The following is a 13,397-nucleotide window of genomic DNA, read 5'->3' as shown; positions in this document are numbered from 1 at the left end:
GGATGAAGGATGAGGTGGGAGGGCATTGAGACAGGGTGTGCATGATTGCCAGGTAGCAGCAGGTTAATAAAGTCAAAGAGCCTGTCAGAAGAAGCTGTTACCAAGCCCAGCAATTGTGGTTCTTATGCTGTGGTACTTTTTTGCCTGACAGCAGGAGGTCAGTGATTGTGAGAAGGATATGAGGAGTCTTTGCCAGTGCTGGAGATACTGTGTGTGCAGCACTTCTGATGCATTTATAATTTGAGGACCTCTGTACTGTATGATGAATCAAAAATGTGTTTGAAACCAAGCTAAGGGGAATAAGTTAAAATTTTTAAACTGATTAAAAAATTGAGCAGGAAGAAATGATGGGAGAAAACATGGTTGAGTTGTGCTGAAATTCAGATATCCATCTGAAAATTGTTCATTTCTGGCATTGAAAGTATTTATGCCTGTCTTATAGTCAATTAATGTTTCTCTGGAAACTTTCCCAGCATAAATCAGCTTTGTACAAAATCATGTGATTACTAAGCCTTCATATTTAAATAAGACAAATCACTTTAGAAGTGCAATTTCCATCTCCATCTTCACCAATTCAGAAACAATTTATTTCCTTTGCCATCAGAATTCTGAATGGTCCATGAACATGACCTCATTTATTTTGCATTATTTATTATGTGATTTTTTGTGATTTTTAGTAATTTTGTAACTGCACTGTATTGCTGCTGGAAATGCCACTACAATGCATCAATACAGAAAGCAAGTCATTTAAGTCAGTGATAATAGATCTGATTCCCAAGTATGATCTATTAATTTCAAAATGTAAAGTAAATAAATCATTTCCACCCTAAACTCATTACTTTGCTTTAAATATTGTATTATTTAATTTTCAGAGAGAATGGCCTATGGAAATCCCAGATCTTGTACTCAGAACATATTATTTGCCTTTTTTTCATCCTCTCCTTTTTTGATTTGATCACTTCCACTTGTAATATATTTCACAGACTTGGAATCCATGGTAAATGTGGCTTTCTATTTGTATTCCTATTTGTCAGTTAATCTTGCATACTTGTTCGTTCAATCTCAGCTTGTAATGCAATGTGACATTTTTCATCTACTCTCTTAGATTCTTTCATCATTTTGGACGTCTTAATGTAATCAGCTCTTACATTTTCTTCATATAACATAAGCAAAACAAATTTCTGAGGATAACTATTTCCATCTGAAGCATTTTAGGATGATCTGGGGTTCATTCACATGGTCAACAGTTATTGCCCACCCCTTGTTCCAACTAAACTGGTAATACCATAAACCAAACTCTTTAACTGCTGCTGCCCTTCTGCTAATGGGACTCCCACAAAATTGTTTGAAAGGGATTTTCACTTATAGACCACATGACCAGGAATAAATGTACGAGGGTGCATGTATCCAATAGTTAGTATTGTGTCCAATCCTTTCAACTATTTCAGATGGAGCAACTTTAATTCATTACAGAATGACTTCTGTAACAATGTGGATCTCAGAAGCAGGTTTGTGTATCATCTACTCAGTATTTCAGGTTGAACATGGCTGTGATAATTCACCCTTTTTTTTTAACCCTTATGTGCAGACTCACACCAATGTTTAGAATGGGAAGTTTATGGGCTACTCCTTTTCCCATCAAGCTCTTTTGTTCTCCACCTCATTCATGATTACATGTTGTAAGATCATGGAACATACAATTTAACCAATTGTCAATTTGAATTTATACTTTGTCAATGGGAAATACTATGGTTTGCTCCATATTCTTATGTGGGAGGGTGACGGTTATGGTCTACATTAGTACCAATGACATCAGTAGGAAGAGTGACCAGGTCCTGCAAAGTGAGATGCTAAGTTAAAGGACAGGACCTCCAGGGTTGTGATCTCAGGATTGATAATAGTGCTATGTACTAGTGAGGCCAGAATTAAGAAGATCATATAGTTTAACATAGCTAAGGAGTTGGTGCAGGAGGAAGGGCTTCAGATTTTTGAATCATTGGACTCTCTTCAAAGGAAGGTGGGACTTGTGCAGAAGAGATGGTTTGCACTTGAACCAGAGGGGGAGCAACATCCTAGCAGGAAGGTTTGTTTGTTCTGCACGGAGTTGGTGGAGGTTAAATTAGATTTACAGGGGGATCGGAACCAGTGCACCGGAATACTGTAGGTAGTGGAGTGGTGGTTAAGAATCAAAATGTCAAGCTTGGTGAGACTAATGCTCTGAGCTGCTTACCTTTCAATAGAAAGAATATTGGAGGAAAGGCAGATCCGCTTAGGCATGGGTGCTCTTGAATAGACAACCCTACACAAAATAATGGATATGGCCCAGCCCATCACAGGTAAAGCCCACCTACCATTCAGCATATCTACATGGAGTTTTCTCACAGGAAAGCAGCATCCAACATTAGGGACCCCAACCACATACATCATGCTCTTTTATCACTGTTATCATCAGGAAGAAGTTACATGAGCCTCAGGACTCATACCATGAGGTTCAGGAAAAGTTTTTACCCCTCATTCATCAGGCTCTTGACAAAGGGGATAATTTCAGTCAACTTTATTGAAAGTTGATTCATTGAAATTTTTCCACAACCTGTGGACTCACTTTCAAAATTTATTGCTGATTTTATTTATTTATTATCTTTTATTTCTGTTTGTGTTTGCAGTTTGTTGTTTTTGCACCTTGGTTGAACAGCCGTCAGTACTGTCTTTCACTGATACGTGCCTGCGAAAATATGAATCTCACATTGTTAAAGGTGACATACATGTACCTTGATATTAAGTTTACTTTGAACTTTACTGTATAGGTCCGACACTGAATTGAATGTCTAAAATGTATCATCTCACACTTATCAATATTGAAATCCATTTGATATCCCTCAGCCCATTTCCTAACCAGTCCAGATCTCTGCATTTCTTTGTAATTAGTTGCAACCTGCTTCACAGTCAAAAAGCCCCCTAATTTTATGTAAAAGATCATAAAAATAACTTTGCAACATAGCCACCTAGCTATATTTTTCAAATAAATACATTCTTTTAAACCAAAATAGATGATTCAGAGCACGTGAGATTATTATTTGTTGTCTTTAACACAATCATTTCCATCTATTTGTTAGCTACTGTGTTCTTACAATTATAATATGCCATTTGAGCAAAAAGATAAACCCTGTTAAATCATGAAGATTAACGTTCCAAATGATGGTATCAGAATGAACAGTTATGCACCGTGCAAAGTTGTGGGACAAGACTCCATACTAGATTAAAATTCCTCTACATAAAGAAAGCAAAAAAGCTAAATTTAGTTCTAGTAGAACTTCTAATTGAAGGAAAGTGTTATTTTGCATTCACTTAGCTGAAATCTTACTGTACATAATTATACATATCTTAAAAGTACACATTACAGTTGTACAGAGTACATTTCAATAAATTTTTGTTTATTTTGCATTTTTTTTCTCAGGATTATTACTTTCTTCCTTAGGAATTTTATTTTAATTTCTCCACTTTCTATAAGAATTGTTGAAATTAGGAATCTAAAATATAACACTGGAAGTTATAATAATTAATACTGCTGAATCCTTGGAAACAAAACACGTTTGTCATTCAAGAATGCTTTTCCATGATATTTTTCATGTCCCTTTGGGGATTGTTCAAAAATTTTTAAAGACTTTTGTGCATAGTTGCAGTGTGAGGATTCTTGTATTCGAGAATACACAACCATCAATTTCTGTAAGTAAGCTCTGTGATAAGGACAAGATAATCTGTTTCAGTACGGTTGATAGCTGAACTTAGTTCTCTGGGATCTTCTACAATATTTTGGGAAAACAGAGGAATCTTGGGGAAATGTATTTTGATTTCAGCAGTGCAATACTCTTTCTTGTAAAGGCAAATATTGGTAATCTATAACAATACCATTGTGAAAATTAAAATAACAGAAATAGCAAAATACTTAAAATCAGGTATTTAGCAATGAACATTGTAGACTGCCGAGGCATTTTGAATGCATTTAAGAATATGAGTGTTTAGGTATTTGGAACTGTTGATAATTCTTTTAGCAGAACAAGAAAAGCCTTGGGCATTCTCTGTGCTGATCAGTTTGTCAGACACATCATCTGATCATTTTAGTGCTGGCCCCATGCATTTCTCACCACTATCGTTGACATTGCAAACCTTCTCCAAGACCATTCACAACTTGACTGATTGGCCCCAGAGTCTAAAGGTAGTGTCTCCCCTTGTCTGACCTCCATTTTGCCATTCTCTAATTTACATCACAAAATTGTTCAATCCAGCACAACCAACCACACTCTACACCTCCATGAAACCCTTTTTCCTTCTCCAAAGCCTATTGCTTCACACAAACATTTTGCATATCTCAAACTACAATTTAATTACAATTTAATTCAGTGAAATTTCTAAAACAGTGACCGACTGAAAGTGCAAACCAATCACAATCCATGAAAGTCAAAACTATATATGGTGAAAATTTGAAAAAGAGCAGAAAATGCTGGAAATGCTTAGCAGATACATGAGCTTTATTTTTTAAAAAAATAGGTTACTGTAAATCTATTTTATTGATATATCTATATGAATAATTAGCTTTTATTATGCATTGGAGAAAGAATTCCCTTTCAACCATATTTATTTATTTTCTCATTTCCACTTGCCCAAATCTGGACCATTATGAGTGGTGGAAAAGCAGTACAACACCTATTTGTGTCCAGTATGACTGACCAGTACAAGCTGAAAATACATCCCAATGAGGCAAGGAGAAAGTAAAATTTGGCTTTTACCCTAATTTGAATTTTTACAACCTCAGCAAAGGACATGGTGTTCAATTCCTGGTCAAGTCTGCCAGAAATGATAAATTAGAATTTATTTAATATCTTATATCCATCCCACAATGTGATGGAATAAAAGAACTTTGCATTATGACTTTGGTGCAATTTTCAGACATGTAAATTTATAAGTTTAATGGCTTGTAGAAAGAAGCTGTCCCATAGCCTGTGGTCTTGGCTTTAATACTGTGGTAGTGTTTGCCAGACAAAAGCAGCCGAAACAGTTTATGGTTGGGGTGACTGGTGTCCCTGATGATCTTCCAGGCCTTCTTTCTGCACCTGCTGCTATAAATGTCCTCAGTGGAGGGAAGTTCACATCTACAGATGTGCTGTGCTGTCTGTACCACACTCTGCAGTGCCCAAGGTTGGTCCAGTTCCTATACCAGGTGGTGATACAGCTGGTCAATCTGCTCTCAATGGTGCCCTTATAGAAGGTCTTAAGGATTCGGGGGCCCTTGCTGAACTTCTTCAGTCATCTGGCGTGGAAGAGACACTGTTGTGCTTTCTTTGCCACAAATCAAGTGTGTACAATCCAGGTGAGATCACTGGCTTTTGTGTATATCGAGGAATTTGAAACTACTCTCCCTCTCAACTGCAGACCCATTGATAGTGATTGGGCCAATCCTGTCTTTGTTCCTCCTGTAATCCACAATCAGCCCTTTTGATTTTTGGACATTGAGGGAAAGGTTGTTATCCTGGCACTATTGTATCAGGGTGTCAACCTCTCCTATTACCACTAGATATAAGGCCAATCAAAGTTGTGTTATCTACGAATTTGATCAGCAAATTGGAGCTGTGTGTGGCAGTACCGTTGTGGGTGTAAATGGAGCAGACTCAGAACACAACACTGGGTGGGGGGGCACCTGTGTTGAGGATCAGAGGGGCAGAAGTGAGGGAGCCCATCCTTACCACCTGTCAGCAATCCGATAGGAAGTCTAGGATCCAGCTGTACAAGGTGGGCTGCAGGCCAAGTTCTCTGAGCTTCCTGTCAAGTTTGGAGGGAATTATGGTGTTGAATGCTGAGCTGTAGTCCGGGAACAGCATTCTAATGTATGCATCTCTCTTCTCCAGGTGAATGAGGACAGTGTGTAGTACTGTGGCAATGGCATCATCGGCAGATTGGTAGGGGAATTGCAGGGGGTCCAGTGTGGGTGTAAGTCTTCAAATGTGCCCTCCAGTGAAGCTTAATGGATTTCATATTTCTTTCTATGACATAGAAGGAGGTCACTCAGCTAACTGAATTTATTTGTCTGTTTTGAGCTGATCTGCTTTGACACAAATGATGCATGTCACTGTGCATTTCGAAGTACTGTACTGTGACAAATAAAGCTAATCTTCTAATCTTAGGCCAGATTGCAGAGCCTACCAAGCCAACCCATTCTGTTACTTATTTCCCTGCAAGTCAGGGCTCAGGAAGCCTTTGAGATTTTCTTGCAAAGCCATTTCGGGGAAATAAGTCAACAATCAAGTTGCATGTATGCACACTTGCTGAAATAATTTTGTACAGTTGAGGAAGAGTGAGGAGACAAAATAAAAAGCAGTGGTAAAGTGGACAACCAATCATTGCAGAGGGTTGTAGTTGGATTCCTGGCCTAATTTTCCCTCCCTCTTTTTTACCTCCACATGAACCATTTTCTCGATTTCAGGGATTTTTCCTTGTATTATCCTTAGCTTTACTTCTGCAAAATGTGATAGAATTGGATCTTTGCAGTAAGTAATAGCTCTATATTCTGGGAAGAAAAGTCAAACATAACTTCTGGAGTAAGGGTTGTGTTTTAAGTTAACATACCTGCAGGGCAACTGATTTTATACCTGGCTTGTTTGTGAGGTGAGGGCCTCCATTGGTCAGAGTTGACCATGGATATTGCATTCTAGCTGTCTAGATGCACAATTCCTGGGCAGTATGATATGGAGAACAAGATGTTGCACATGTAGCAAGCTCCCCTTCTCCATGCATCTGATGGAGGAACGGCAGAGACCGATACAGTTTGGTACCAACAGTGTCACAGGAGTTGCCAGTCAACATTGAGCTCAATATAGGACTGCCTTAGAGACAAGAGCTCCAGATTTTTCCCTTGGGATTTACCCCCCCCCCCACAAAGTCTTCTCAATGAATGGGTGTAGTGGCAAGGCAGCAGAGGTTTGAGATCAGAGTTTCCCTCCTCCTAGATGAGCTGCCAGCCACGGCTGATGAGTCCCATTTGCCCGAAGTGACTAGTTTTAAGGCACTAGTAGCCCACCTTTGTCCCTTCACCTGTCAGTATAAATGATTCTGCCTAGCCTAGTAGCTAAGCCACACATAAAGGCTAGGAGCTGGACTTGGTTGTCAAAGGCTATTTGAGGCACATGCCATTTGGGGGCATTTAAAAGGTAGTAGGAGCTTGTCCTCATTACTATCCCTGGCTATGACAACCCTAAGGAATCTGCCTGCAGGGCAATTGATACATCAAGATGGATTCTTAGAACAGCTTGTACTGGAGCCTACCAGGGAGAAGGCAATTCCAGATTTAGTGTTGTGCAATGAACCGGATTTGATCAGGGACCTCGAGGTAAAGGAACCATTAGGAGGTAGTGACCATAATATGATATGTTTTAACCTACAATTTGAGAAGGAGAAGGGAAAATCGGATGTGTCAGTATTACAGTTGAACAAAGAGAACTATGGAGCTGTGAGGGAGGAGCTGGCCAAAGTTCAATGGAACAATACCCTAGCAGGGAAGACAGTCGATCAAAAATGGCAGGTATTTCTGGGAATAATGCAGAAGGTACAGGATCGGTTCATTCCAAAGAGGAAGAAAGATCCTAAGGGGAGTAAGGGGCAGCCGTGGCTGACGAGGGAAGTAAAGGGCAGAATAAAAATAAAGGAGAAGAAGTATAACATAGCAAAGATGAGCAGGAAACCAGAGGACTGGGAAGCTTTTAAAGAGCAACAGAAGATAACAAAAAAGGCAATACGCCAAGAAAAAATGAGGTACGAAGGTAAACTAGCCAAGAATATAAAGGAGGATAGTAAACGCTTCTTTAGGTATGTAAATAGAAAAAAAATAGTTAAGCCAAAATTGGGCCATTGAAGACTGAAACGGGTGAATTTATTATGGGGAACAAAGAAATGGCAGATGAATTGAACAGGTACTTTGGAACTGTCTTCACTAGGGAAGACACAAACAATCTCCCAGATGTAATAGTGGCCAAAGGAACTAGGGTAAAGGATGAACTGAAGGAAATTTATATTGGGCAAGAAACGGTGTTGGATAGACTGTTGAGTCTGAAGGCTGATAAGTCCCCAGGACCTGATGGTCTGCATCCCAGGGTACTTAAAGAGGTGGCTCTAGAAATCGTGGACGCATTGGTAATCATTTTCCAATGTTCTATAGATTCAGGAAAAGTTCCTGCTGATTGGAGGGTGGCTAATGTTGTCCCACTTTTCAAGAAAGGAGGGAGAGAGAAAACAGGGAATTATAGACCGGTTAGATGCTGGAGTCAATTACAAAAGAGGAAATTACGACGCATTTCGATAGCAGTAGAAGGATCAGTCCGAATCAGCATGGATTTATGAAGGGAAAATCATGCTTGACTAATCTTCTGGAGTTTTTTGAGGATGTAACTATGAAAATGGACAAGGGAGAGCCAGTGGATGTAGTGTACCTGGACTTCCAGAAAGCTTTTGATAAAGTCCCACATGGGAGATTAGTGGGCAAAATTAGGGCTCATGGTATTGGGGGCCAGAGTACTGACATGGATCGAAAATTGGCTGGCTGACAGGAAACAAAGAGTAGCGATTGATGGGTCCCTTTCGGAATGGCAGGCTGTGACCAGTGGGGTACCGCAAGGTTCGGTGCTGGGACCGCAGCTGTTTACAATATACGTTAATGATTTAGATGAAGGGATTAAAAGTAACATTAGCAAATTTGCTGATGACACAAAGCTGGGTGGCAGTGTGAAATGTCAGGAGGATGTTATGAGAATGGAGGGTGACTTGGACAGGTTGGGTGAGTGGGCAAATGTATGGCAGATGCAGTTTAATGTGGATAAATGTGAGGTTATCCACTTTGGTGGCAAGAGCACCAAGGAAGGCAGATTACTATCTAAATGGAGTCAAGTTAGGAAAAGGGGAAGTACAACAAGATCTAGGTGTTCTTGTACATCAGTCAATGAAAGCAAGCATGCAGGTACAGCAAGCAGTGAAGAAAGCTAATGGCATGCTAGCTTTTATAACAAGAGGAATTGAGTATAGGAGTAAGGAGGTCCTTCTGCAGCTGTACAGGGCCCTGGTGAGACCCCACCTGGAGTATTGTGTGCAGTTTTGGTCTCCAAATTTGAGGAAGGATATTCTTGCTATTGAGGGAGTGCAGCGTAGGTTCACAAGGTTAATTCCCGGAATGGCAGGACTGTCATATGTTGAAAGATTGGAGCGACTGGGCTTGTATACACAGGAATTTAGAAGGATGAGGGGATCTGATTGAAACATATAAGATTATTAAGGGATTGGACACACTGGAGGCAGGAAGCATGTTCCCGCTGATGGGTGAGTCCAGAACTAAAGGCCACAGTTCAAGAATAAGGGGTAGGCCATTTAGAACAGAGATGCGGAAGATCTTTTTCACCCAGAGAGTGGTGGATATGTGGAATGCTCTGCCCCAGAAGGCAGTAGAGGCCAAGTCTCTGGATGCATTCATGAGAGAGTTAGATAGAGCTCTTATAGATAGTGGGGTCAAGGGATATGGGGAGAGGGCACGAACGGTGTACTGATTGTGTATGATCAGCCATGATCACAGTGAATGGCGGTGCTGGCTAGAAGGGCCGAATGGCCTACTCCTGCACCTACTGTCTATTGTCTATCTGCATAAGTGATGTTACACCTGGCTTGTTTGTATTCCCCCTTGAATTCAATGAAGTGCAATGCCAAATGGACATCACACGATTCCTCTAGTTTTCCCACTTAAAATTGCCAAAACAGTGTAGTGGTTAATTCTCTATTAAGAATGCATCTTAGTGTTCCAGGTTCCACTTCTCTTGAACAGAATATATTGTCTGAAATTTTGTATCCCCACAGCGATAATTTGATATTTGGCTAATGGTTGTAGCTACACAATGAATGACTGATATCAATCTAACAGTACATCTTAATAACTATCAAGAGGATGACATTTATAATCATTCCTGAGGCTGTATTCAAACTAATGTTTCCACTGATAAAATGTATTAACGTTTCTCTGTGCAGTCATTGGTTACATATTTTCATGGCTATCTGTTACTGTATTTGCTAACAAGATTCTCTGTTCCCAACTATTAAAGGTGATGTTTTACCTCTGGAATGGTCCACCACTCAAAATTAGGTAGAATTTAGCAATTTTATGTTTTCATTGATATTGAATATACCTTCTCACTGACCCCAATCATGCTTCTTTTGATAACAACTGTGGGATATACCAACCTAGCATTAGAATAGTAAAGCAGGCCCTTCAATGCATATTGTGCTGAATTAATTAAGTTGGTAATCAAATGCCAAACTAAATTAATTACTTCTGCCTACACATTGGCCATATCCTTCTAGCATCTGCCCGTTCATATACCTAAGAATTTTTTTAATGTCTTTATCTTATTTGCCTCCACCATCATGACTGGCAGAGCTTGCAGGTACCCACCTCTGTATATAAAAAAAAACACCACATATCTCCTTTAAACTTGCCCCTTTCACCTTAAATGCATAACTTCCCATATTAGACATTTGATCTCTGGGAAATAGATATCATTTGACTATTTTATTTCTCTCATGATCTTATAAACCTTTATCAGATCTTTCTCAGCCTCTGCCTCTCTAGAAGATCCAACATGTTTGTCTAACCTCTTCTTTTAACACGTGTCCTCTGAGCTAGGTAGCATCTTAGTGAATGTTTCCTCCATCCCTCCGAATCTTCAACATCCTTCCTATAATCGGGCAACCAGAAATGCATGCAGTGCTCCATAGATGGAGTTTTATAGAGCTGTAACAGAGCTTGAACTCAGCTAATAAAAGCAACTAACTCCTCATCTAATAAAGGCAATCATGCTATATGCCACCTTTAACACACTATCAACCTGTGTGCAGCCATTTTCAGAGCATTATGGCTTCTACACGGAGATGCCTCTACATGTTAATACTGCTAAGGGTCCTGCGATTACCAATGTACTGTCTCCTTACATTTGAAAATGCCGCACTTCACATTTGACTGGGTTAAACTCCATCAGCCATTTCTCCAATTGTAACTGCAAAAGATCCATATTTTGCTATATCGTTTGGCAGCACTTTAAGCTATCTAGAACACCTCCAAGTTTTGTATCATCTGCAAACTTAGTAACCCACCCATTGAAGTTTTCATCCAGGTTATTATTTATATCTATGATAGACAGTAGAGGCCTCACGCTGGAGAACACCACTAGTTACAGACATCCAGCCAGCATAAGCCCCAGCCAATTCTGAAACCAAATGGCCAATTCATCATGGATCCCATGAATGTAAATCATGTAGATGAACTGCCCATAGAGATATTGTCAAACACCTAATGTCAATGTAGTCAACATTCAAAGCTCTGGTTTAATCACCTTTGTCATTTCCTCAAAAATATAAACCATTCAGTAAAACATGATTTACTCCACACAAAGCCATGTTGACTGTTCCTAATTAAGGAATGGTTTTCCAAATGGTCATAAATTATATCCTTTAGAATCCTCTCTAATAACTTACTTTTGACTGATGTGAAACTCACTGGTCAGTAGTTTCCAAGATTATCCCTATTTCCCTTTTTGAATAATGGAGCATTATCTACTCACCTGTCACCCAGGACTTCACCCATCACTAGAGAGGACACTAAGGCATTTGGCAAGGGCCCAGCAATCTCATCTCTTGCCTCTCTCAATGATATGTGATATATTGCATCAGGCCTGAAGACTTGTTCACTTTAATGTTCTTTAAGAGTTGCAATGCTATCTCCTTCTTGGGTAGCATTGTAATGTAGTGATTAGCATATCACTTTACAATGCCAACTTTTACTGATTTGGGTTCAGTTTCTGTGGGAGTTTATACATTATCGCTGTGACCACTTGGATTTCCTTCAGGTGCTCTGGCAGAGGCATTAAGACAATCTACATTAGTTAACACATCCCAACATGGTTTGTCAGCTAAATTATAAATAGATGATTTTGTGGAACCACAAACACAAGGGATTCTGCAGATGCTGGAAAACTGGAGCAACACAAAGAAAATGCTGGAAGAGCATATCAGGTCAGGCAGCATTCATGGAAAAGAAAAAAACAGTCGATCTAAAACCCTGTGTCCTCATGAAGTGTACCAGCTCAAAACTTTAGCTGTTAATTTATAGAAAACTTCTGCAAAGCAACAAGCCCTTTGGCCCATTTAATCTGCCAAGTCCCATCGACCTGCACCCAGATCATAGTATCTCCCTAGTATCTGCCTATCCAAATTATCTTAAATGTTGGAATCAAACCCATTTTCACCACTTCTGCTGGCAACTCGGTCCACACTCTCACCACCCTCTGAATGAATAAGTTTCTCCTCATGTTCCCCTTAATAGTTTCATCTTTTACCCTTAACCTATTACCTCGAGTTCTAATCTCAACCAAACTCAGTGGAAAAAGCCTGCTTGCATTTGCCCTTTCTGTACACCTCATAAAATAAAATCTATGAAATCTCCTCTCATTCTCCTGGAATAAAGTCCTTTCTTCAAATTGTGGCAGCATCCTTGTAAATTTTCTCTACATTTTTTTAATCTTATTGATAGCATTCTTGTAGGTTGGTAGCCCCACACCATACTCCAAATTACACTGGACAGCAGGTTTTTTTTTCAAACATGTTGCTTCCTCAGGAATTACTTCTGGTTATGATAGCCTGCTTGAAGCTAAACACAAATATAATATCAGACTACTTGTATCACATAGGAATTTGCGAAAACACAAAACTTAATATTGAATATAATGTTTAATTGCATGTTTTATGAACAAAAAAGTATTTTTGATGATTTTCATCTGTGCTTACTGTCTGAGGCTTCCAGCTAAAGTACCCAACAATAATCAGGCAGCCTTGATGGATTCCAGTTGCCCTAACACCATTTCTCCATGACCGCAATGTCCTGGTGAAACCTTTCACTTTGCTCGTCACTGACAGTGCCAAGATTTTCATGGAAAAAGTCAAAATGGGAAAGCAGAAAATTAATTTTTAGCTGCATGTTTCAGTTCTTGGTATTGCATACTTGAAGCTCCACATCGTTTGGTGCTTACATGGAGGGCAACATTTTAATTGACTTCATTTGTGAATTGAAGTGACATATATCAACAATTTAAAACTGGTGCATGATAGGGAAATGACAGTAATTTTCATGGTCAGTAGATCAAAACCCGTAAGATACACCCAAAAATATTTGGGAAGCAACATCTTTGTTGTCCAGTGTATGCCTCATCCTTGACTTGTACAACTTCAACATAACAGCCCAACTCCTGTACTTAGTACTTTATGAATGCCATTGTATCAGAAGCTTGCTTTATGACCCTATCTAACTGTGACACTACTATCAA

The 13,397-nt window shown here is 39.4% G+C and overlaps 1 protein-coding gene across 12 annotated transcripts in view; it reads left to right on the top strand.

Annotated features, from left to right (window-relative positions):
• The window catches only part of nrxn1a (neurexin 1a), a 1,527,797-nt gene that overhangs the window by 439,089 nt on the left and 1,075,311 nt on the right, over positions 1 to 13,397 (top strand). Inside the window, exon 6 of one of the 12 annotated variants that reach the window (XM_059985911.1) lies at positions 1,509 to 1,537. The exons of the other annotated variants lie outside the window; for them this stretch is intronic. Coding sequence (XP_059841894.1) covers positions 1,509 to 1,537 — 29 coding nt within the window. The remainder of the gene's footprint in view (positions 1 to 1,508; positions 1,538 to 13,397) is intronic. 12 annotated transcript variants of the gene reach the window in all.

Source organism: Hypanus sabinus, chromosome 12 (assembly GCF_030144855.1).
Source record: "Hypanus sabinus isolate sHypSab1 chromosome 12, sHypSab1.hap1, whole genome shotgun sequence".
Classification (NCBI taxonomy): Eukaryota; Metazoa; Chordata; class Chondrichthyes; order Myliobatiformes; family Dasyatidae; genus Hypanus; species Hypanus sabinus.
Note: the sequence above shows the minus strand (reverse complement) of the source record. Positions and strands in the feature narration are given on the sequence as shown.